The sequence below is a fragment of the Thamnophis sirtalis genome, unplaced genomic scaffold (genome assembly GCF_051295495.1).
Source record: "Thamnophis sirtalis isolate CommonGarterSnake01/CBP01778 unplaced genomic scaffold, rThaSir2_p1.2 scaffold_7, whole genome shotgun sequence".
NCBI lineage: Eukaryota > Metazoa > Chordata > Lepidosauria > Squamata > Natricidae > Thamnophis > Thamnophis sirtalis.
Genome location: NW_028261387.1, coordinates 58,322,088 through 58,347,186, shown reverse-complemented (window position 1 = coordinate 58,347,186; position 25,099 = coordinate 58,322,088). Strand labels below are relative to the sequence as shown.

Sequence of the window (25,099 nt, the reverse complement as noted above, 5' to 3'; positions counted from 1 at the left end):
AGAAAGTTCTCGTGTATATGAAATTCTGCTACTCCCTCTTCAGAGCTGGGGATCACTGTAAAACTATTTTTAGTTGCTGCATAACATTCTTCCAGCCTGTACAAGTTAGGAGTACTGTACTTTTTCTGTACAGGATAAATTAATAAGAAAAGTGATTAATATAACCTAGTGAATCATAAACTAGCTAACTACTTCTTTGCTTTTATATTGTATTAATGAAGTTATTGGTTCAGTGTATTATACAAATCCAAAAAATGTGCTAATAGACTACAGCTTTGTCAAGCAGAGCTTATTACTAGGCCACCTGTCTCCATTGAGTCATTGTTTCAGTCATTGTTACATGCTTCCGCAATGCCTTCAATAGTGACAGAGCTTCTAATCTTCTATTTTCATTGAAAAAGTTGTGATGCCTTCAGAGAAGTATCTTCTTGGAAAACAGCCCATGCTGAATTGTATAGCAGTTAAACATCAGTACAGAAAAGCTTAATGACACTCCATTTTATGTCATAAACTGCTTTAATATTTATGTCATAAAATGTTTTACAAAATTTGCTAAATTTCAGAGGCATGGGAATCAAGCTTCCTGAATTTTGGACACATTCTCTTAAGTTAGCCCATTTGAGGTAACTTGTTCAAGAGGGTTTGCCTTGGGTTGTGCCCTTTCAGAGCTAAGGACTACAGCAGGGCTGTCAAAATGGTGGCCCATGGGCTGGATGAGACACATGGAGCCCACCCCAGATCCGCAAAGGGGGGAAATGTCACCAAACATCATGTGATGGCAACGTCACCTGGTGAGTTTGACACCCATGGAGCACAGGAATCGGAATGTTCGTGGTATACAAGTAGTCCTCAACTTACAACAGTTCATTTAGTGACCACTTAAAATTACAACAGCACTAAAAAAAGTGACTTCTGACAGCATCCAGATGATCATGTGATCAAAATTCAGGTTGGCTTGGCAACTGGTTCACATTTATGACTGTTGCTGTTCCCCAAGGTCATGTGGTCCCCTTTTGAGACCACCGGACAAAAAAAAGTGAATGGGAAAGCCAGATTCACTTAATCACCAGGTTACTAACTTATCAACTGCAGTGATCCACTTAACAACTGTGACAAAGGTCGTAAAATGGGGCAAAACTCAATAAACAAATGTCTCAATCACAGTAATTTGGGAGTCAATTGTGGTTGTAAGTCGAGGACTACCTGTATAGATAAAAACACCTAAATATGTTAAGAAAAGTTAGGGGGCACTTTTGTCTTCATCAGCCTTCCCCAGGTACCCGCGGCAGGGCCACTCCCTCCTGTCCACCTGCAAAGTGGCTATGGGAACAAGTTGGAAGTAAGTACTTAAGAGGGAAAGCCTCCAGGTAGCTTTCGTCGCAGTACGGGTATTGCTCGGAGGTTCCTGGAAACGCCGCCCAGCCTACGCTCAGCCCAAGGAGTTCCCCGCCTGGGATACGTCGCTGCCTCGGAGAAGCATGACACAAGGCGACTCCGACGACAGGTCCCACGCCCCCGAGCCTGACCCGAGCCTAGCTCCTCCTCTCAGGCGGGGCAAGAGGCAGCCGGAGCGGCTTTGACAATCCCAAGAAGCCAGTCCGTTTCTGTGTCTCTCTTCCCCGGACCGACGCCGCGAGGACCCGGGGCTGCCCGAGCCAGACTTCGTGGTAAGTCTTGGTAAGCCCTGGGAAAGGGTAGCGCCCAACTAGATGCGGCTAGGGCTGGAGCAGCTAGGAGCGCCCCTCGAGTAACTTTGGCTTGTTGACTAGGAAAGAGATGTAGGAGGAGGAAGAGGAGGAGGAAGGTGGCGTTGCGCTGAGGATTGCCTGGGCGCACCCGAGAGATTGAGCAGGGCCAACGAGACTGAATAGGGGACGGTGTCAGAAGCCTCCCCGATGACTTGCAAACTCCTCTTACGTAGTTGCTCTGGATTGCAGCAAAACTTGCCGAAATTCGCGTGGAATCGAACCAATTATTGTGTTAGCCGGGCTGCGGTCACGCCCATGCGAGGCGATCGAAGACTGCTGCCTTAAAGACCCGGTAGAGAGACCCCCGCCCGGGTGACTAAGGATGGACTGCGTTTAAAAGTGGCGTGGCACCCTACCAAGTATTTAACCGTGTGGTAACTGGGCAGAGAGCAGGAACTCTGTACTCATCCGTTTCTGCTTTTGGAACAATGTATAGAAGCGGGAGTTCCTAATGCCTGGTTATTTCAGGTATAATGCATAGCTCTTGGGCTTAGGCATCAGGTGAGATTATAGCAATAGCAGTAGACTTATATACCGCTTCATAGGCCTCTCAGGCCTCTCTAAGCGGTTCACAGAGAGTCAGCATATTGCCCCCAACAATCTGGGTCCTCATTTTACCCACCTCGGAAGGATGGAAGGCTGAGTCAACCCTGAGCCGGTGAGATTTGAACCGCTGACCTGCTGATCTAGCAGTAGCCTGCAGTGCTGCTTTTTAACCACTGCGCCACCTTGTGATTGTAAAAGAAAATTGTGTACAGTATAGAGCTAATGCTGGAAGATGTTTATTAGTTCCCTGGTCCAGGATGAAGAGGTGGCACCAGCAATAAAAACAGTTGTGGTTCTTCTGGGTGGGTAACAGGTATAGTTTGGAATAGTGGTTAAGGCACTGGAATTCTAATCCCACCTTTGACATGAAACCAGCTCTGTGACCTTGGGCCAATTGTGCCCATGCGCTCTATCCTAGGAAAAAGGCAATGGCAAACCACTTCTGAAAAACCTTGCCAAAAAAAATTCAGGGACTTTCCAGGCAGTTGCCAAGAGTCAAAACATGATATGAAGGCACCAAAAAGCAAGTGATAGAACCCTTTTGCATTTAAAGATAGTGAGATGGAGTGAACCTAATTGCATCTTTGCCAAAATACTGGAATAATTTTAAAAAAAACTCTTAGCCTTAGATGTTTTATACTACACTACACTACAATATACAAAGGGAAACATTTGACATATTTAATTCAGAAAATAAGTCATATCTTTCTTACATTTCCTTCTGGCTTCCAGATGAAGTTTGGAACAAGATGGCATTGGGGGGAGGGGGTGAACTAAACCTATTGGTAGGCCTGTTTGTTGCTTCTTGGGAAGAGGAGCTGGTAAGTTACAAAATACTGACTTGTATCACCTCTTAAGAATGGCTTCTGAGAGAAACAAGCTTCTAAAGATTGCTGTAGTAGTAAAGACATCAGATTAAAAACTGGGAGGCTGTGATTTTTAGTTCCACCTTAGACCCAAGCTGGGTGACCTTGGGCCAGTCAGTCTCATCCTAATGAAGCAAGCAGTGGCAAACCAAATCTTGCCAAGAACAAGGAAGAAGAGGGAGGGAGGGAGGGAGGGAGGGAGGGAGGGAGGGAGGGAGGGAGGGAGGGAGGGAGAGAGAGAGAGAGAGAGAGAGAGAGAGAGAGAGAGAGAGAGAGAGAGAGAGAGAGAGAGAGAGAGAGAGAGGGAAGTTCAGGGTGTCACCACGAGTCAACACTGACTTGAAGGCACACAGGCACACCCAGGACCTTAGGGGCTTTAATTTGATTCTCTCAAAGGTGATGCTTGGCAGACTACAGGTGTTGCATTAAGCCGTAATAAAGGTTACTTGGTTTAGGGTGAATATGTTGCATAATCTTGCCATTGTTTGTATATCATGTTTTAGGACTTTTTATCATATGTATGTCCTACCACTGCAGCTTATTTAAAGAGGCTTAGTTAGAACAAACTACAGCTTGGTATTATACCTCTGGCTTTGCTGAGAGGTGTCTATCCTTGACCTCTGAAAAGCCATTCCTATCAATACATATACATATATACATACACATACATACATACATATATACATACATACAATCAATCATAGGATGAGATGGTTGTCATTGACATAGTGTTAATGGCACTATGGATGAGTTTGAGCAAACTGTGGAAAATAGTGGAGGACAGAGTGGAGGACAGAGTGGAGAGGGGCTGGCATGCTATGGTCCATGGGATTGCGAAGAGTTGAACACAATTTAGCGACTCAACAACAAATATATTCTAAGGACCATCCTCCATTTCACCAAATGAATTAAAGATAGGGTCTACTTCTGAGGAAGCAGAAAGGAGGACATGCATGGTAGCTGCACCTGATTGGCCTCTGCTCCCTGACTATGCAATGGACATCCTCTTCTGTCCATGAAGATTTGAAAGCCTAGGCTTTACATTGTTTGAAGGCCCTCTGCGGAGTTTGTTCCATATGAGTAGGTAAGAATAGTTTGACAGCAGAGTAGCATTCTTACTCCTCCTCCTTTGTAAACTCAACTTGGGTGGGAAATATTCAGTGAGGACTTTAGTTTATATCCACTTCTAATAGCATGTTGAAATTGTTCTTTTCATCTTTTAATCTCTGGTTTCTCCTGCTTTGGACAAGAATGGGGATGTGATAAATCTTTGGGGAGGTGTTGCAAAAAAAATATGCTGCCTCAGAGTAAGAAAAATGTGGATCTCTAACACAAGTATTTCGCCTGGCAAGATAGTTATGGTTCCCAGCTACTCCTTGATTTCCTTGAAATGGGATTCTTGAAAATCTGTCTTGCCATGTGTTATGGATAGTGACTTCCAGAGACATTTTTGTAAAGAAATTGTTTGTGCTTGTTTCACTCAATTTCATCTAGTGGCAATCCTTGAGGGTGGGGGGAGGAGGAGGCTGTGCTAATCACTTGAACAAGGAAGCATTCCAAAACCATGACTGCATTTTTTCTTTCTCTCTGGGCCTGGAATCGAGTTGCCAAGTCTTTTCAGTGCAGGCTAGGCCCCCTAAATTGTGATCAAGCTTTTTTAAAAAGACATTCACTTTGTTATACTGATTCAGTAAGTTATTTGTGACTGGCAGATGTTTTGTTTCTATTGGCGAACTTCAGCATATCTATTGGTTAGTAGATTTTTAAAAAGACAGTGTTATACTGTGACTAGGGTAAAGTTGTTTTTCTTTTTAAACAGAAATGCTATTAAATAGGCTGTTGGTGGAAGAATATTTTCTATTAAGTTTTTATCCCGTTTTTAACAAGACACATGACATTTGGAGGTTTCTGTGTTTTCCTCTTTAATTTTGGTACAACCAAATAGTTCCACATGAGACAGCGACAAAAATGTCAATAGTTCAATAGGCCATGTGACTGGGTGGGAGTGGCTTGCCAGCCATGTGACTGAGTAGGAGTGGCTTGGCAGTCATGTGACTGGGTAGGCGTGGCCAACTTGTAAAATGTTGTGAAACTCACTTAACAACACTCTTGCTTAGCAACCAAAATGTTGGCTCAGAAACTCTGACATTTGAGGCATGCAAATCTTAAAGCTGTCAGGTGACAAGACCCTTGCACCCCTAACCCTTTAGAAAAAAAAAACCAGGGATGTTGAAACTTGACAGCTTTAAGACTTGTAGACTTCAACTCACAGATTTCCTTCTTTAGTCATGTTGGCTCAGGAACTCTGGTATTGAAGTGTGCAAGTCTTAAAGCTGTCAAGTTACAAGACCCTTGCACCCCTAACCTTTTAGGGAAAAAAAACCAGGGATATTCAAACTTGATAGCTTTAAGACTTTAAGGTTTAGATAGGACTCTTAGAGGGGGGCGGGGCAATTGGTGAGCCAGACAATCAGTGAGCGGCGGGTGGGGCAAGTGTGGTGCGGATGGGCAGGGGGAGGGAGCTGGAACCAGTTCTAAACGCACGGTAGATTTGTGGAACCTCTTCTATAGAAGAGGTTAGAACTGGCAAAAACCCATCCCTGGCTTATGTGAAAGCGATTTGTAACATACGTATTGTTTTGCTGAAAGAAATAAATATTATCCCTGAAAAAGAAAATGATCCAACAATATTTCTCAACTTTAGCAACTATAAGATGTGTGGACTTCAACTCCCAGAATTCCCCAGCCAGCAATCCACAGATCTTAATGTTGCTATGGTTGAAATAACCAAATGAGAATATAAATCTGTGGAGAAAAAAAGCTTATATGCTAATATTTTTAATGACTTGGCTGTTATTCACTTGACTCTGAAAGCTAAACATCTAAAAGAGATGTTTAGTTTAAGTCGTCACAGAGTTGTTCTTTATTTTCTTATGACATTTAATAGTCTGCCATTCTGGTTAGTGCAATGAGGCAAAAACAAAGAAAGCAAGATCATGTCACCCTTTTCCATGTGCAAAAGCCAAATGTAGCATATCCCTTGCCTCATTTAAAGGTAGCAGGCTGGTTTGACCAGTACAAGGAAATTCAGGAGGCATTTTCAATTGTATCCTCATCATTTGCCTATACATTTTTTTCTTGTTCTTTACAATCTGGCATGGCTGCCTTAACCAATTTTGATGCTTATCTCAATCTTTTTGGATATGTGCAATGGGTTCAGGGCAACTTTGATCCATCCCAGTAGCCATGAAACTATTGTTATGGGTTCTAATTTTGGTCTGCTGCTGCTTCCTGTCTATTTACCCCTGTCATGATTGGTCTTTTCCCAGTTACATGCTGAAGAATGCTAGTGTTTACAAATTGCACTTGGGTATATTATTTTCCTTTACAGTTAGTTGAAGCCTGTTTGTGAAACAGTAAATCCTATAGCAGGGGTGTCCAAACTTGGGAACTTTAAAACTTGTGGACATGCTGGCTTGGGAATTCTGGGAGTTGAAGTCGACAAGTTTGAAAGTTCCCAAGTTTGGACAGCCCTATCTTATATCATCTCTAGGGTGGTTGAGTTATTCCTGTCTTATTCAATTTGAATCCTGTCCCCCAAACAAACTGCAAATTTTCAGACACAAATATATTTTTGGGGAGGCATAGCAACTTAGTCATATATAAGGTCAGTAGATGCCAGTTTTTTTCTGCTTGCAAAAAAAAAAACAATTTGCAAAAGAACCAGCAGCAGCACAGAAAGAGGCAGGGAACTCTGTTTTGTCAATTGCTGAGAAGTCAACATAGTAAAAACAAAACAAAAAAATAAAATAAAATAAAAACCCAGCAGAGCAGAATAGGCATAACATGAACTTGAACTGTGTACTCTTCTTTTGAAAAAAAAGAAGGCAAAAAGGGGCAAAGTCTAAACAGGGCCCTTTGGAAGAGTTGCAATGACATAAAGTTGTAAGAGCAATCCCTGATGCTGATGCAGACCTCCAGTCAAATATTGATATTGAAATGGCACGTTTTTAATCTGATAGGACCAGATCAACTTGGGAGTTCTTATCAACACCCTTTATCACATACCAATTTCGAGGAGCGTAACGACACCTCCCACTTGTCCAAAGGGCAGATTGCAGATTTTGTATTTGGTTTTTAAATTTTGTTAACTATCTTGAGTGCTCAACTGAAAGACAACATGGAATGTGATTAAAAATATAAGAGGCATGATCTAATTAACCCAAAATTATTTTTTTTTGATGGAGCCAAGTTTAATATCTATTCTTCTGTGATTTGACAGGGTTTTTCTCAATGTCATCTAGATTTCTAACATATTTTATTTTTAAATGAATATGTTTTGCAGACTGAAAAAAAATTGAAAATCTCTGCTCTATAACATTTTTGCTTGGAGTTTCTGTTTTCAGTTACATTTGTATTGATCTCTAGTGACATCTGATCTGGATAATGTTGTGATTTTGGCAAAGTAAGTATCAAAACAAGTAAAGCACAGTTAATTGCAAAATGGCAGAACTATTCCAGAGTATACAAAAGATAAAATCTCTGTTGCCCAAGTTGAATGATTCAGCTTAAACCAGAAGGAAATAATACTTAAGCAGAGAGTTCAACTTCTCTGTAGTAAGCCTCCCTTTCCTCTTCTTTTTGGTCACCTTTATATGAACTGTCAAATTTGTAGTCATTAAAGATTTTATTGCTATTATACAAGAATTAGTTTTCTAAAACCCCTTTAATACAGGAACATTCATCTGAACATTTTAGCAGATTTGTTAACAGTAGAGATCTCACTGAAAACAAAAAGTTTCTTTTTTTAATGTGGTCCTACAAAGTTTTGGTTTGATTCTGTGTGCTAAGAATCAGTATTTCTCAACTTTGGCCAGCTGAAGATGTGTGGACGTCACCTCCCAGAATTCTCCAGCCAGTAAAGCTAGATAGGGAATTCTGGGAATTGAACTCCACACTTCTTCATGCAGCCAAGGTTGAGAAGCACTGTGCTAGGTCACAGGGTTGGGTTCAACTCAATCATCTATTTTACTGAAAAGCAAGATGCTTTTGGATAGTTTTCTCTGGTGACTGATCTGCAAAGATGCCTTACATGTTGTTATTTTTTTTTTTACTTTCAGTCTCTGAGCAGGCATGTCTCCATTTCTAGATCTGGGTGCTGCTTCAAAAAATGTGCTTTTCATCTTGTGCTTTATGCATAATCCTATTTGTGATTTTTCTCTTCTTTCTTAAATGTCATCTTAGAGGAGTACAGAATATAAACAGAATTAATTGATAGAAGATAACATTTCATTCCCAATGATCAGTGGGCTTGATTGTACTGCCCTAGAAAAGATACATGTGGCAGCTGGTCATTGTAGTTAACAAATCACATAGTTTAATGTCAGTGATGGGGCAGAGTAGAACACGTTTCAATTATGGTATTTCTAGTATTTCATCAGAACACCTGTTTCATTTCTTCCTCCAACAAATTTTGGTTCTGAGACTGCCTTGGAAGTTTTATAAAACTTCCCCCACCCAAAGCTTTAATATTACCTTGTCACTCCCTAATCCATGCACGTACAGAAAAGTTCTGGATGACTCAGTTTGCCTCTTGTTTGTGAACATTGGTTGGTTCAGTTTACTAATTCAATAAAATCAGTAAGTAGCTATTAACTATTCTGCATGAATGCCTCAGAGGAATTGTGCTCCTCTAAGTTATTGAATGATTGCTTACAAACCTTTGAATTAAAAGAGGTTCTGGACTGAGTATATTACCATACATTACAAATGGGGGGGGCATTTGCTGTTTGGGGTATATTAGAAATTTGATTATTGTGAGAATGTAATTAATGTAGTCTAATAATTAATTTGATTACTCTTTTTGTGAACGCAAAGCTCCCCTAACCATAGCAGCCAGAACTCAGACATAACATCCAACTATTTTCAGCTGAGGGAACAAATGGGAAGTGTAGCTTAAGTCCTAAAATATAACCTAATTTGAGGTTTGTATTTATTTGACTTGGTTTTTTAGTATTATCTTTTTATGACTTTTAATCTCCTATAAGATCCTCTGGATAATGTGTTGGCTAAAAATACTTAAATAAGTAAATCAGGTTCACAAAAAGTTTCCAACACTCCCAATATTGCAGCCCTCAATTTGCCATAAGCTATTAGAACCTGCTGTTGGCCACAAAAAGATTGCCTACCTTTGTTGTACAACATGAGTATCAAACTCATGGTGTCACATTGCCATCACATGACATATTGCAATGTTTTCCCCTTTCACAGGTCTGGGCTGGGTGTGGCCTGCACGTGACACATCCAGGCCATGGGCCGCCAATTTAATGCTATAGGAGTTAGTAAGTGAGGGAGAGCAATAATTTCTTTTCCAATAGTTAGAATGATTATTTTTTTCTGGAATTTGAATTAGGAAAAAGGGGCAAGCTATTTACCAAAAATCCTATTAGATTAAAGGCCCAAGTAGTAATGATGTGAAGACTTACAACCTATCCTCTCCAGAACTTTTTCATTGGCTAATAGGGAGATACTACCGGTAGTAGAATTAGCCATCATTTACCTACTTAAATCTTCTCCTCTGAAGCCATTGTTAGCTCTAGAAAAGAAATAAAAGGCCTAATGTGGGAATAAAAAAAAATGTGTATGTATAATTTAAATCTGGGAAGAACCCAGATAAAAATTAAATCTCCTCTCCCCTTGCCCACACATCACTTTTAATGGATCAGTGGTACAAACATAATTGAATAAAACTATTCTACTGGAAAATAGAAAGTAAACTGGTATATTATTTATAAACCATTTATGGAGGTGAGCAGTGTAAACATTTGATAAATAAGGATCATTTATCAAATTTTTACACTGTGGTTGGATGGATGGATGGATGGATGGATGGAGTACTGTAGGTAGAGCACACATACGGCTAAATGTCTGAACTAAAAAGCTCAGTTGGTGTGCCTTGACAGTCAAATAATTGGGGAATTTACGCAAAGTTGCATTCAACCCACAATCCCTGTTTTTCTTCCATCTTGATTTTCAGGCTTACTTTCAAAGGTCAAAGGCCCTACATTACCCTAGGATTTGCATTCATAAAATACCAACAGTTTCATTCTTTTCTTAAAGTGATTATCTTATCTATCCAGCACTACAACATTACTCCTGAGGCATTAAATGCATGTTTAGAAAAGAAAAATAATACAAGAATATTATTTAAAAAAATAAATAGCTAACAACAGTTTCCAAATAACCAAGTCATGCCACAAATCTATTTGCAGTTCAGAATGTCATGGAAACAAAAATCTGAAATCACTATTTCTTACCAGATTAAAACAGATGGAGCTTCCTTTAATAAAATTGTGGGCAGATCTTCAGATGTTAACAGTGAACTGAATTTTGTCATAAAGGCAGGGCTTCCTATCCCAGAGTCCTTCAAATGTGATCAATTTCATTTCTCATTAGCCTAGCCAGCATGACCAAGCCAGACAGATATGGCTTAAGGGAACTGGCCTGGTGACTTCTCAATATGGATATGTTTCTCTTTTTTGGAATGTAGCCATTGGGAGTAGTTCCCTCTATTGTTTAACAGTTTCAAGGTTCAACATGGTGCTGCAATTAAATCATGAGATTACATGACGTAGACTGGTGGCAATAGCTTAGACAGGCTTTAAAAATGATCCTATATCTACTTTTCACCTACCTTAATAAAATGTTTGAATGGACATGATTACCAGTACTATTATACAGGTACGCACTACAAGTAATTTTTTCAAGCTAGTTTTTCATAATTTTCATACCATACAAAGCCTAGCTGTAAAGTAATACACACAGAAAGTTAAAACAGTTGCTAAACAAATGGCTGTAAGTTGAGGGTTTCTGTAGATGATTCATCTTAATGCTTACTTTTGGGGTTCACGTAAGGAAACTGATTGCTTTAAATAAGGCTATCATATCTGGGATACAAAATAAATTACTAGATGCATCAAAAATTAGAGTTTTTTTAAAAAAAATCTTTGATGCCATCTAATGGTCATTTGGATGATGTGGCCCAGATATAGTAGCCTTAGTTTCATCTATCTAGAGATCAAGTATTGAGGGACAGAAACAGTGGTGGGATTCCATTTTTTTACTACCGGTTCTGTGGTCATGGCTTTGTGGGAGTAGTGTGGCTTTGTGGAATGTGGCTTTCTGAGCGTGGCAGGGGAAGGATACTGCAAAATCCCCATTCCCTCTGTACTCCACTAACGTGCTTTCCAGCTCTGTTCTCCTGTTCAGGGCAATAAAAGAAACTGGGAGGCGGTGGGGGCCGGGCCAGCCTATTTGCCAGTTCTACAAGCTACTCAAGTTTTCCGCTATACTGGCTATATACCACCTCTGGACAGGCAGGTCCTTAAAAGTGGCCCTTAAAAGATGGATTTTCAGAGTGAATGAACACTGTATACATGAAACTAGGGAAGCTGAAGTTGTGCTGTTAAATGGTGGTTGTATTACTAATAATGGACATTCAGTTATAAGATGGAACAAACCAGATAGGTTGAATATCTGTTGAAACAGAAGAAAGGCCTTGCTAAATTATCCCCAAGGCTAACTCTTCACATTCTTTTTCCACAGAAGCCAATCAGATACTGAAGAAAAGCTTGGCAGAACACCAAGCTTCTCTTCAAGCTGCCCTACTCATGTTCTCCAAGCAAGTCCAATCGCAATAGCAATTAGACTTATATACCACTCCATAGTGCTTTACCGCAGGGGTCCCCAGCCCCTGGGCTGTGGCTCATTCGGAACTGAGCCACACCAGCAGAGGGTGAATTTGCATGCAAAGAATAAATTGCTACCAAAGAGAAGGCTGCCTCCTCACCCATCCTACATGTCTTTTGTGATCATAGTCTTCATATAATAAGTGATAGAAAAATCACAGCTAAAGGAAATCATGTAAATCTTTAACAAAGGTGACTAATATTATCAGCTCAAATCAATCAAGTGTGGATGAAACATCTCCATTGAAGAGTATGGACCATAATCTATCAGGTTAGTCAGTGCAGTCTGATATATAGATCAGGAGTGGGTTCCAGCAGGCACTACTGCCGGTTTACTCATGTGCGCCCCCCCCCCCACGGCTCTTGATGCACACTGTGCGCCCATGCACAGTGTGATTACAATTGTTCTGTGCATGCACAAAACTGAAAACCAAGATGGCGACACTACGGCACTGCCCAGAGAACCGGTTTGGGGGTGTGGCAGGCCTGGGTCGCTGCCGGTTCCAGTGACCCAGCCATCAAACCACTACCAGTTTGACTGAACTGATCCGAACTGGTAGGAACCCACCACTGATATAGATGTTTTCCAACTTCCCAGACTAGAATTGAGAGGAAATGACTGGTCCAAAGACAACCAGCTGGCTTTTATGCCCAGCCAAAATTTATAACTGAATCTATAATCAGGATCCTTCGGCTCCTTATCCAGGAAGTCAGCCACTACATCACAGCAGTCTTTATTAATATTATATGTTCTTTTATTTGTGCTTTATTGAAAAACAATAGGAATCTTCTTTTTGAAAAATGCTGAACTTTTGAGTGTGCACCCATATTCTTTTTAAAAAATCTCTGCCCAAAGATCACAACATACCAGGAGAGTTAATTGCATATAAGGAGGGGTAGATCATCCGTAGGCCAAATGTGGTTCCTGAAGTGGGAAGAACTAAAATATCTAGCCTGTATTTTGTGGAGGGGAGGAGGAAATGAAATTTAATAGGCAAAATTGACTATTTAAGGAGCTCATGACGTCGCAGGCTATTCCCATCATGGCCCTTGGAAAATGGTTTAAAAATATTATGTCTTGCAAGTGGCCCATGCTTCTGCATAACAAGAACCATAATTATTTTTGGATGACTGATTTGCACAGCAGCACAACAACATGGGAATGGGGAAAAAAATCTTGAGTGTAGAAAGTTATTTTACCTTAAGTCTAAAATAAAACCTTTTAAGTGTGTTTAAAAGGCTGCCTTAAATTTTCATTCTGAAAATTTTCATTCTTGGCATGTGGAATACAGAAAAATGGTGGTTTAGAGTAGAGGCCCTGAAGGATTATACTGCAGTTTTTATTTCACTGGATTTTTTTCTCCTGTACAAATGCTTATTCATGAATGTTTTGCTTCTGCTGCATCACTGTATTTCAGGTTCACTTCATAGTTTCTAAAATAAACTCTGCTGGGGTGAAATCAGTGTAAAGTTTGGATGTTGTAATGCTTCTGTGGTTTTGTAGCTGATTCATAATGTCTGTTTCAAAATGGAGCCCAGTTATGTTTTTCAAGTTGTCCATGAAAACGAAAATAAGCAAGACGGCTTACAGAAATCATTATCACTGGGATATGATAGTGTATTTAGGATATTTTTTTTTTCAAATATATTTTATTCATTTTCACATTCCATTTTACAGTCACTTATATACTGAATATTTGCTATAAGAACAGAAATAAAACAAAATAAAAAAACACAACTCATCATTCACAACCCCACCTGACACTTCCATCCTCCATACACCCCATCTTCCCCCTCCAACTTTCCTTTCCTCCCTCTAACACTCCCCTCCTACTTCCCTTTCCCCTCAAACCTTCCTTCTCCCCTTACTCCCAGCACACCCTCCTTACATTCCTCTTACTCCTTCCTTACTCCTCCCTCTTCTTTCCCTCTACCTCCCTCCTTGGTGTATTCCTTTATTCAACTGTTGTTTATTAATATAATATGATAAAAAATAAAATAAACCAAGAAAAAAAGAATATAAAGAAAGAAAAGAAAAAAAAAGAACAACCGTATACAAGTGCATTCTTTTTCTTATTGAGACTATATTAACACCCACCCACCCACCCCCCATAAATCCCCATCCCTAATCCTCCCGACTTCCCAGGGCCCACACCTGGCACTGCCCTCTGTCTAAAGTATCTTATGATCGTATAGATTAAAAATAAAAGTAATATATTAAAAAAAAATAGATAGAAAGAAAATACAAATTATCTAAAGGAAAAAAAAAGGAAGAAAACAAAAGAAAAGAAAAAAAGAACTCTTTGTTATTTACCCCAACCTCCTGTAAACTCTTCAGTTCTTCTTCCTTAACCTTATATTCAGATAAACATTTATACAAATTTGTATAGACATCAATATACCATCTAGCTCAAAATAATCTCACCAAACTTTCCCTTCTAGTAAAATTTAAGCAGCGTGGATCATTCCACACATTCAAATATTACTTTTCAGAAAAATAATCTCATCAAACTTTCCCTTCTAATAGGATTTAAACAGCGTAAATCATTCCGCGTGCATTTTACCCTCGTCCCTTGCTTCTCTAATATTTACCACTATTTCCCATAATCCCTCCAAATAATCTTTCTTAACCTTATTTTCAAACAGTAATTCACACAAGAGTCAAAATTTATACAAATTTGTGCAGACATCAATTTACAATCTAGCTCAAAATAGTCTGACCAAACTTTCCCTTCTAGTAAAATTTAAGCAGCATGGATCAAATATTACTTTTCACAAAAGTCAGTTTGCATTCTATCTTAAAATGATCCCATCCAGCTTTCCCTTCTAATAGGATTTAAACAACGTAAATCATTCCGCATGCATTTTACCCTCATCCCTTGCTTCTCTGATATTTACCACTATCAAATTTATGCAGACATTAGTTTAAAATCTAACTCAAAATAATTTCACCAGGCTTTCCCTTCTAATAAAAATTAAGTAGCATGGATCCTTCCACATATTCAAATAATACTTTCAGCAAAAATCAGTTTACCTTCTATTTTAAGATGATCTCATCAAACTTTCCCTTCTAACAGAATTTAAACAGCGTAAATCATTCTGCATGCATTTTGCATATATACATTCAGCATCACCCCACCAATATCCAATTCCGCTTTTTCTACCGGAGAGAGGTCGCAAACCCCCATTCAATCCACAACTTTGACAAATATTTTAGAATGTCTAAATCCTCGCTCTCCGCTTTTCTACTTCTCCGAGGGAGGGAGAGCTACCCCCTCCATCTTGCAGCCATGTGGTCTGTTGCTTGCCTTCTCCTTCAGCTTGTGTTTCCTCTTTTCCAAGTGAGTCAGGAAGTCCCGCCTTCAAAGTCTTGTAATAGAAATCTCGAGCCTCCGAAACAGAATTGAGACAAAGTCTTTGATTCTCAAATGTGACCGTAATGCCGGCTGGGGCCTCCCATTTATATTGAATCTGATGATTCCTAAGCTCTTTAGTTAAGAAAGTATAGTCTCTTCTAGCTTTTAACATCTGGGATGGTATCTCTTTGAAGACAATCACATCCTGGCCATCAACTCGCAAACTATTATTGTGAAACTTTTGCATGATCGCATTTCTGGATTCTTTTGTGGAGAAATATATAATTATGTCCCTCGGGAGCTGTCGCTGTTCCGCTACCAATGAATTCTGGCGATAGATTTTCCGAATCTGCCAATCAAAATTAAATCCCGGGCTTCCCACCGCATGGCTGAAGGCTTCAACAAAGGTCTGTTTCAGATTCTCTCGCTCCTTTTCGCGGAATCCTCTGACTCTTATTGCAAATGCCTTCTTGTTAAAGTTTATCATAACGAGCTGTTCTTGAGTATCTCTAATTTTTTGTTGTAAAGTTTGAATATTAGTGGTCAAATTATAATTAGCCTCCTCCAAACTTTCCAATTTATTCTCTATTTCAGCGGTATAATCTGACAGGGCAGACACGGCTACAAACGTATTCGCCTTCATTTGGGCAATTTTAGACTTTAAATTACCATATAGCTCCAATACAAATTCTTTAATTTCTTGTTTAAAATCATTAAGCATTTGAAAGAAAAATTCCTGTGTTAAGAATTCTCCAGTAGAGGGCGTAGGAGACAAGGGCTGCGATTCCTTAGTAGATTCTTTAAGTTGATTCATAGATTCTTTAGGCACATTCGTAGAGAGACACTTCGATTTTGACCTGGGTGCCATTATAAATAAACAAATAAACAGCGCTTTCGCTCCCCGCTGTTTCCAAAAAAAAGGGGATTATTTTGTTAAGGAGCGGTCTGCAGGAAAGTAAAGCCGGCTAAGTACATCCCCTATCAGTCACCAACGGAGAGAAATCGCCATTTTGAAGTCCGTTTAAACAAAGAAGCCTCTAGGACGAAGAGGCTGGTATTTAAGATAGTAATAAAAGCATAAATCTCACAGGGGTGGGACCCGCCCGTATTAATCCTAGCTTCAAACAACTTTGCTTTGTCCTGGGGGGGGGGTCGCCTGTCTAGGGCTGCAAAAAAAAAGGCAGCTGAGAAGAACTGGCTGGAGATAAAGGCTCCGCTTAAGCTGGATCTAATCTCTGTCCACAGCCAAAAAAAAAGAGAAAGGCTGTGAATTACGAATAGACCCTAGCACACAGAGCTGCTCCCTGCCCCTTTATAGCCAAAAAGGGGTGATATCTATGATCTTATTTAGATATACAGACCAGATCTCTGAGAGGAGCTCGGTTGAGCCCTCCTCAGTGACAGGCTCCTCCCCCAGGAAGTCTATTTAGGATATTTTTAAAACAAATCTCCTAGACATATCCTAATTCTCAGCCAAATTTTCATCACCGTGAGACATACAACTGAGTTTCTGATTATTTTTTTACAGAGCATTCCTAATAACCTCTGATAGTTGTGAGAATATATATTTGTGACAACTAGATTCCAAGAAGAATGTAACATATAGTAAATTAACATATTGTATTTCATATTGTCCTTTAAAAATATAAATACTGTGGAATTTCAGAAATACAGTAGTTAGAAATGATATAGTGGGTGAACAACTTTTTTGTTTCCCTCTCTTCTATTGCTATTATTGCTGTCTCTTTATTTTCAAAATTACCAAACTATTTTAGTACATTACTGGGTAGTGCAATTTTTTAAGTCTTCCAATTAGTGTATAGATACAAAATCTAACACTGGAAGTATGGCTTCCATTCCTTTGTTTTAAATATTCAATTTCTGATTACATACTTGCTCCATAAGTCATTCCGAATAAAGAATTTACACTTCTTTGATTCAAGCTTGTTCTATATGGTCCAGAATATACAGTATTTTGTTCACATGGAGGAGTAATATGCTGTAGTATTATACTTATTTGTTGTAATATTCCAATATCCTAATGAACTAAACCTCAGACCTAGCTTTCTTTTTGTCTCTACAGCCATGGCAGCCATCAGGAAGAAGCTGGTGATTGTGGGAGATGGTGCCTGTGGGAAAACATGCCTATTAATTGTTTTTAGCAAGGACCAGTTCCCAGAAGTCTATGTACCAACAGTCTTTGAAAATTACATTGCTGATATTGAAGTAGATGGGAAACAGGTAACTTGTCGTCTTTAATACTATAGTAAAATCAGCTTCTAAGTAATATCTGTTTTCTTCTCTGGATGCCACTAGTTAATATTGTCTTGGGGTTTTTTTTCTTTGCATCCATTAGTATTTGATACTGAGTCCTGTTAGAAATGTCAATATCTGGTTGGTCAACCACTGATAATCAGGACTAAAAAGTTTAAAACAATGGGATGGAAGCCATTTTTCAAACATTAGGCTCTTTATTTGTAGATTAAATGAAAGATTAAATTACATGCATAATTCCTACCCAATAAATATGCTGAAATGATAATTCTGCATTAAAGAAGCCTACATTCTTTCTCTCTAGTTAAATATCGATCAACTTCTTTATGACCTTTATGTCCATGGGATTTTAACATCATGAATAGTACTCTCTTCTCTCTAGTTGCATATATTCTCCAGACTCCTTTACCACCAACCTGTGACACCAACCAAGATTTTCAGGAAAAATCAATCAATCAATAAATGCTAAACTAATTGTAAATTGCTCAGCTTCATTTAGATAATGACATGAGTTGTATATAAATTTGATTCAACGATAAAATAAATTCCAGGATTAATTTGAAATATAATTAAATAGATAAGATACATTTAGTAACTATACATTTGCCCCAGGTCCTTGCCCTCATGCCGTGTTTATTTTGCTGAGTAGTTTTGAACAAAGTTCAAAAGTTTCATAAGTCACCAGCTGATGAAGGCCAATTTGATGAACACATATTTGTTTTAAGGACTAGATCTCAAAGAAGTAAATTAGGAGAGGTTTGATCTTCCATCTCTACACAACACTCCCCTTTTATGTGAAGAGTCAACCCTCCTCATCCTTATATTATAGATAAATATACAAACATTTAAATGTACTTCTGGTTTGGCTGTGAATCTGGTTGCCATCTTTCAGACGATTTCATATATCACATTTGCTCATTAAATTGGTATAAAATGTTGCATTTCTGAAAAGTGAAAACTTCAATAAAACTCTTCTGGTACTTCTAACATTCCATTGACCATCCTGAAGAGATGTTCTTGTATTTAATTTTGATTGTGTTTATGAACTTGAGTTTGAATGCCTTTGAGAATGATGAAGAAAAGCGGTTCTGCATAATGGCTATTGTTAAGTACAGGGTTTAATATATTTAATTGTTTAATACTGGTAGATATTTTGCCAGGCTGCTTAAAATTGCCAAGGAGCCAAGTAATAAATGAGGGAAGAAAAACAGTTGGATTCCCCCACCTACTTCAGTATCTGTATTTAACCACAGTCACAATTATGTTGATTAAGGGACTTGATTTTTTTTTCATTTATAGGTGGAGCTGGCTCTCTGGGATACAGCTGGGCAAGAGGATTATGACAGGCTGCGGCCTCTCTCTTATCCAGATACAGATGTTATCCTTATGTGCTTTTCCATTGACAGTCCCGATAGTTTAGGTAAGGCTATAAAATAACAGTTCAAATTATAGGTCAGGAATGATCAACCTACTGTATGTCTTCCTATGTATTCTTAGAAGCTCTCATTCTATCTGAAGTAGTTACCATGCCATCTGAAACTATTGCTTTGGTCAATAAAGCAGGAGACAAGCATTTCTCTACTGGACAGCCTTACTGTTAATCAACAATATTGTATTAGAGTGTCACAGTAACATCATTATCTGAAATAGTATAGGTCCGGGATGGTGAACCTATGGCACACGTGCCACAGGTGGCACACGGAGCCATTTGTCAGGACACGTGAGGTGTTGCCCTGTCAACTGGACAGCATGCATGTTCACGCTGGCCAGCTGAGTTCAGCCTTTTAAGTTCAGTCTTTTCACTTTTCCCAGGGTCCAGAAGCTTTATAGGAGCCTGAGGAGGGCGAAGATAGCCTCCCTGCCCCTCCCAGAGGCCCTCTGGAGGCTTCAGGAGCTTCCCTGAAGCCTCAGGAGCACAAAAAAATGACCCTACGGGCAAACTGGAAGTTCAGGAATGGTCTTGGGCCTCTGCAGGGGTCTTGGGCCTCTGTGGGACATGGGAGGCTGTTTTCGCCCTCCCCAGGCTCCTATAAAGCCTCTGGAGCCTGGGGAGGCTCCTATAAAGCCTCTGGAGCCTGGGGAGGGTGAAAAAAGCATGCAAAAATGGGAGGGGCAGCACCTGTCATGCCCATATGTGTGCTGGGGATTGCACATTGCATTATGGGTGCAGCACGCCTGTGCATGACCCGCCCCCCGTGCTCCCTTAACATATGGCACGGGAGCCAAAAAAGTTTCGCCATTGCTGCTATAGGTTCTCCTGCTTGAGCAGGGGGCTGTACTAGAAGACCTCCAAGGTCCCTTCCTGATTGTATGGTGTTCATATCATATATCATATCATAGTGACTAATGCTTTTCAAATGTCCAGGTATTCTTCAAAGCCAAATTGGTGTTCTGGAAATAGTATTGTGTGTAGTATGTAATTAATGTCACTTGAGTTGTAAAGGTAAATAAGAAAAAAATGTAAACATGTATTGCTTTGAGAAGTGCTAAAAAGTGATGATAAACTTCTGTTGGAAGAGATGAGGTTTGCAGAGTTCTTGCTAAGTGTATGAAGTTCAATAATCTGGGAAGACTATTGATGCTTTTGACTTTGGGGTTGAAGAAGACTGTGGACAACCAATATATGGACAAATGGATCACTGAACATGCCAATAGAGAATTCTTGCAAATGACCAGGTTCAAATTATCCTACTTTAGACACATTATACAAAAACCTAACTGTGGAAAAAGTGCTAATACTAGGAAAGGTGGAAAGAAAAAGATCGAGCAACCAGCAAGGTAGATATACTGAGATTTAATGGCAATGAGGCACTCAGAAAGACCAGGTTAGAGACATCTGGAAAAGATCTATGTGGTCTCCAAGGGTGAACATCACAACAACTTGTTGGCACATAAGTCAGTCAGGTAATCCCCCTATTCATTTCCCATGTCTGATTGCTGCATGTGGAATAGGCCTGCTTTTTCAGGTCTGAAAAATGAGTTCATCACTTTAGAAAAAATACGTCAACTGTTCTGTTCTGAAATCATATCAGATTTTTCTCAGCCATATTTGATTACTTTATAATATTTGTTACCACAGAGATCTTAACTGTAACTGTTTTTTAATCCTTTTTGGCCATGGTCTCGCAATAGTACCTTAACATGACAAAAAGCTGAATCTTTTGATTGCTGTAATAGCCTACATACATGGATACCGCCTAAGAGAATGCAGACTCTGTCAGAAGTTCGGGATGTCTCCTCAAAGTCTGTACTAGACAGAGGAATCCTTTAGGGATTGAATCTATTTTGCTGGATGGAGACTGAATGACTTCCTCCATTCAAGATTAGCTAGTTTGGATAGTTCCTTGGATATGTTTGCACTATTGACACCATTAATAGTTTTTCAGTATATAAGGACAGAAAGAAGAGCTGCCTTCAGGAGCAAGATGAGGGGAAATGAATGTTGGCAGTATTGCAGAGGGAGAAAATTCAAGGATGAAGGGATATGTACTTTTTTTCTGCACAGAAAGCCTTTGTGACATTAAGTCTTTCTGTAGCTCTTTGCTACTACATGTCTGCGGGGATATTGCTGACTGTGGTTCTTTGGTTTACATGGGGAACTTCCAACACACTCTGCAATCACTTCTTCTCCTGTCTTTTAGTGGTCTAAAGAATACAAAGTTCCCTTACATCTGTAGTGGGGTAAGGTGAATGAAGCAGACTGACACTTGTTTACCAGCCAAGGTTCTGAAAATAAGACTCTCATTTTATTCAGTCTCACTGAAATGGATCTTTTCCCTTATATTGATGTGGGGATTACACTTATGAATCTGTTCTGCTGGGGATTTGCTCAGTGAGTGGGTTCTCGCATCTCTTTGCTTCTTCCAGAGAACATACCAGAAAAATGGACACCTGAAGTGAAACATTTTTGCCCAAATGTGCCCATCATCCTTGTAGGAAACAAGAAGGACTTACGGAATGATGATCACACACGCAGAGAGTTGGCAAAGATGAAACAGGTATGGATCCATCAACACTTGTCTGCTTTTTTTGAATGAGATTCTTCCATTCTTGGAGATAAAATATTGTGCCATTGTGGTTTAATTGTCTTGTACACATATTTATTGAAGCTTTCAATGCCTTCTACTTCTAGGGGAAAACAGTCATTATCACCAGGGATCTTTACATTTCAGAGTAAATGTACCAGTATTGGTTTGTTACTTTTGCAAATAATGAATCAAGCAGTTTCCAGCTATTTCTCTTCGGTCAAGATAAACATCCAGGCTGGTGCTTTGTCTCTGCTCTTAAATTTTCATTCTAAACGTGAAGTCATGCAAGAATCCTTGTGTTTGTTTTTAATAGCAACTTTCTCAATGTCCCTTTGAATGAGTAAGATCAGGTTCTGAGGAAATAAGGACCTACAAATAAATTTCTGACTTAAAGCCAAACACCTTTTTGTTTCTTGATTCTCTTTGAGTAGGAGGCTGTGAATATATGAAATTCAAGCTTAAAATATAGCTTAGAGCAGTGTTTCTCAACCTTGGCGACTTTAAGTCCTGTGGACTTCAACTCCCAGAATCCCCCAGCCAGCTGGGAGTTGAAGTCCACAGGACTTAAAGTCGCCAAGGTTGAGAAACACTGGCTTAGAGTATAATAGTAGAATACTAGTAAATACAAAAAAAACTATGACATAATTGATATTTACTTACCTAAACTGGGCAAGTCTCACTGAACTCTGGGACTTAAGAACAAACCTATAGAAGTGACCTTATTTACTTTTGAGAAATAATACATCTGTGTACCTATTTCTATTCTGAATTACCTGTAAACAATAATGCTTGAGGATTCTAGATTCAATTTAAACATGCTCTGAATTTTTCAGATGTTTTCTATCTTTCACATAGCCTCTGTGAACATATTTTTTTCATTATCAGTTCTTGTAGAACTAGGTTCCCTCGATGCCTTCCATATACTGTGGAAAATTCTAACACATAAATATTTCATGAAGATTTACTGTTTGTAGTTTGACCTAATTAATGTTACCTCATCAATTCCACCCTCACTTGGGATTATGGCTGATTAAAGAAGCTGTTGATTTTGCATTTCCAATTCTAAACAGTTGAGCTTCCTTTGAAGAGTGAAATTTGAGTACAAATTGAGGCTTCTTTTTAACCACCCCAGTGAAGTTTTTAATTTAGTTCTGGTTTGCTTTCCCAGGACACTTTGGCAAGAAGCTGAATCTTAAAAAAAAGAGCTTGAAAATAGAATTAAGAAATATTTATTTTTTATTATTTATACATCTCTGAATTACATTTTATAGTTTGCTTTAATTGGTTGTTTTTGATTATCATGACAACCCAAATTGCATGAAAAAATAGGGTATAAATTAATAAATCCACAGGCTTTTCCAGCAGTCTATCTTTTTTCAAGTCTAGCATTTTTCCCCTGTCAGCATGGATGGAAAATTATTCTGGAGGCACTGGCAACTACAATTCCTATGCTACTCTGGGTGCAAAACATGCTATTAACTCAGCTTGTATTTCCAAGGGGGGTTGGACTTGGCTCATGATGATTTGGTTATTTTTCAGCAATGCCTTTAGAAAGAGATTCAAAGGAAATTTGTCTTCTATATATGCCCAAATCCTCCCCACAGCGTCATAAAGACATTAATGTCAAGTGTACTTTTTTTTTGATGAGTGTTCCCTTCATCCCAATAGCCTGTGGCAGATAAAAACCCAATTTAGTCCTGCACTAAGAATTTATGCCAGTGTTTCCTACACATCAGTATTACATATTGGACCTTTGTCAGAATGATGGCCTCAACCCCAAAGTTGCACAGCTCTATACCTGTTTTATTTTAAAAAAATTAGCAGACGTCTCAGGGCTGTCTGGAGTTTATGCTTCTTCTGTCATACCAGCAAGATGCACAATGATATTCCTAAAATATAAAATATTAAGTTATGTAATGTGTATGCTTCAAGTTGCATTTACAAAGGAGGGGCCCTTGGCAGGGTTCAGGAAGGGACCCCTTTCTGTTATTGTGCCCACCAGAGGTGGGTCGCTGCCAGTTTGGCCCAGGTCAGGCGAACCAGTAGTTGCCCACCTGCCCGGGTGTATCTGAGCATGCGCAGGAGTGCTCCCAAACAGGTAGTACAAAAATTAGAAACCCACTATTGGTGCCCACCCTTTAGAACATCATCTATCTAGAGATCCTATTGGCTCCAACTCTGTTGGCCTTTTGTAATGTCTTAAAGGTTTAGTTCCATCATTGGCCCTGGGAGTCAGAAAGTGGGGCTAGGCCTATCTATACATTGGCTATGTTAATTGTGACTGATGGATCAGTTTTAACTTCTGCTGCTGTTGAGCAGCTGGTTTCCTTGCTTTTATTTTTATAAAAGCAATATGAGCAGTCATATTAAATTGACATAAATATACTACACTTTGTCAAAACTTTTTGAGAACTTGCTGTGGTCATCAGAAATGCTTTCTGCTATATTGTCTGAGGCTAAGAAAAACAATTAAGAGTAAGTAAGTACTGGGGTTACCTGGGATTTTTCTATTGTTATATCCAGCGGTGCTAAATAATATTCAAATTGTTTTGCTTGTCATCATTTTTACAAAGGAGCCGGTGAAGCCGGAAGATGGCAGAGACATGGCAAACAGAATCAATGCTTTTGGCTACCTTGAATGCTCCGCCAAGACAAAGGACGGAGTGCGGGAAGTGTTTGAAATGGCCACCCGGGCTGCTCTGCAAGTCAGAAAGAATAAAAGGCGCAAAGGTTGCCCACTCTTTTAAGAGTGTTGGCAAAAGCTGTGACTGTGCTGTTTGAAGCATGCGGCGGTTCCACGGATTGCATGGAAGCAAGCATGGCATCTCGATAGATGGAAGAGTACAAGTTTAATATGATAGTTGGCTGATTTCAGCCTCCATTCTTCTGTACAGAAAAGGCCACCCAGGGTACTCCACAGCAGTGAACTGTCAGTCTTTCCTTGGCCTATACCATAATTTTGTATGTTTGGGAAGTCAAGATAAATCATTTGAATCCTTTTTGTAATGATTTGGGTATAGGGCCGACAGTTTATATGACTTAATTCTATACTTCTTGCTCTTTTGTACTAATTCTATAATTTGGTGCTTCCATGGATTTTCACAGGTCTATGTTTTCACAAATAACAGACGATAGACATTTGGAATTCTGCAACATATGAAGCTGGACTACAAGCTAATGTATTTGCCAGTCTCTCTCCATAACCTGAAAGCTTGCAAGGGGCTGCCAAAATGTTCATATGAATGTCTGGGGAGGAATCAGCCTCTATTGGAATTCGTGCTCTCTATTGCACTTCAGTCTGAGGAACATAGGCTTATGTTTTGACAATACTATATTCTCAGCTCCTTATTAAATTAATTTGATTTTATGTGATTTGCCTTTTTTTTCTTTGTCCTTGAAGTCCTGCCAGCTGGATTAAGGTTGGGCAGAGTTGGCTTTCTCATCTACTATAGAATAGCAAGTGGTGAAAGGAACGCTCTAAATACTGAAAGAAATAACCTTTGAATAATGTCTTTTGACGTTCAAAAAATGCAC

The 25,099-nt window shown here is 39.3% G+C and overlaps 1 protein-coding gene across 2 annotated transcripts; it reads left to right on the top strand.

Moving 5' to 3' along the window:
• The first annotated feature begins 1,550 nt into the window (after positions 1 to 1,550).
• RHOC (ras homolog family member C) lies at positions 1,551 to 24,932 on the top strand. Of its 2 annotated transcripts, none has more exons than XM_014066377.2 (5): positions 1,551 to 1,667; positions 17,347 to 17,504; positions 18,837 to 18,957; positions 21,405 to 21,535; positions 24,139 to 24,932. In XM_014066377.2, exons 2-5 carry the CDS (start codon positions 17,349 to 17,351, stop codon positions 24,310 to 24,312), a joined length of 582 nt encoding a protein of 193 aa, XP_013921852.1. In that variant the 5' UTR covers positions 1,551 to 1,667; positions 17,347 to 17,348; the 3' UTR covers positions 24,313 to 24,932. The 2 variants fall into 2 exon arrangements, with proteins under 2 accessions (XP_013921852.1, XP_087576268.1); XM_087720142.1 differs by having other exon boundaries at positions 1,558 to 1,677.
• Positions 24,933 to 25,099: the final 167 nt, after the last annotated feature.

Coding starts and splice junctions, on each gene's coding strand:
- RHOC (XM_014066377.2), top strand. CDS start 17,349: ATGGCAGCCATCAGGAAGAAGCTGGTGATTGTGGGAGATGGTGCCTGT. Junction 18,958..21,404: donor TGACAGTCCCGATAGTTTAG/GTAAGGCTATAA, acceptor TGCTTCTTCCAG/AGAACATACCAGAAAAATGG. Junction 21,536..24,138: donor AGTTGGCAAAGATGAAACAG/GTATGGATCCAT, acceptor ATTTTTACAAAG/GAGCCGGTGAAGCCGGAAGA.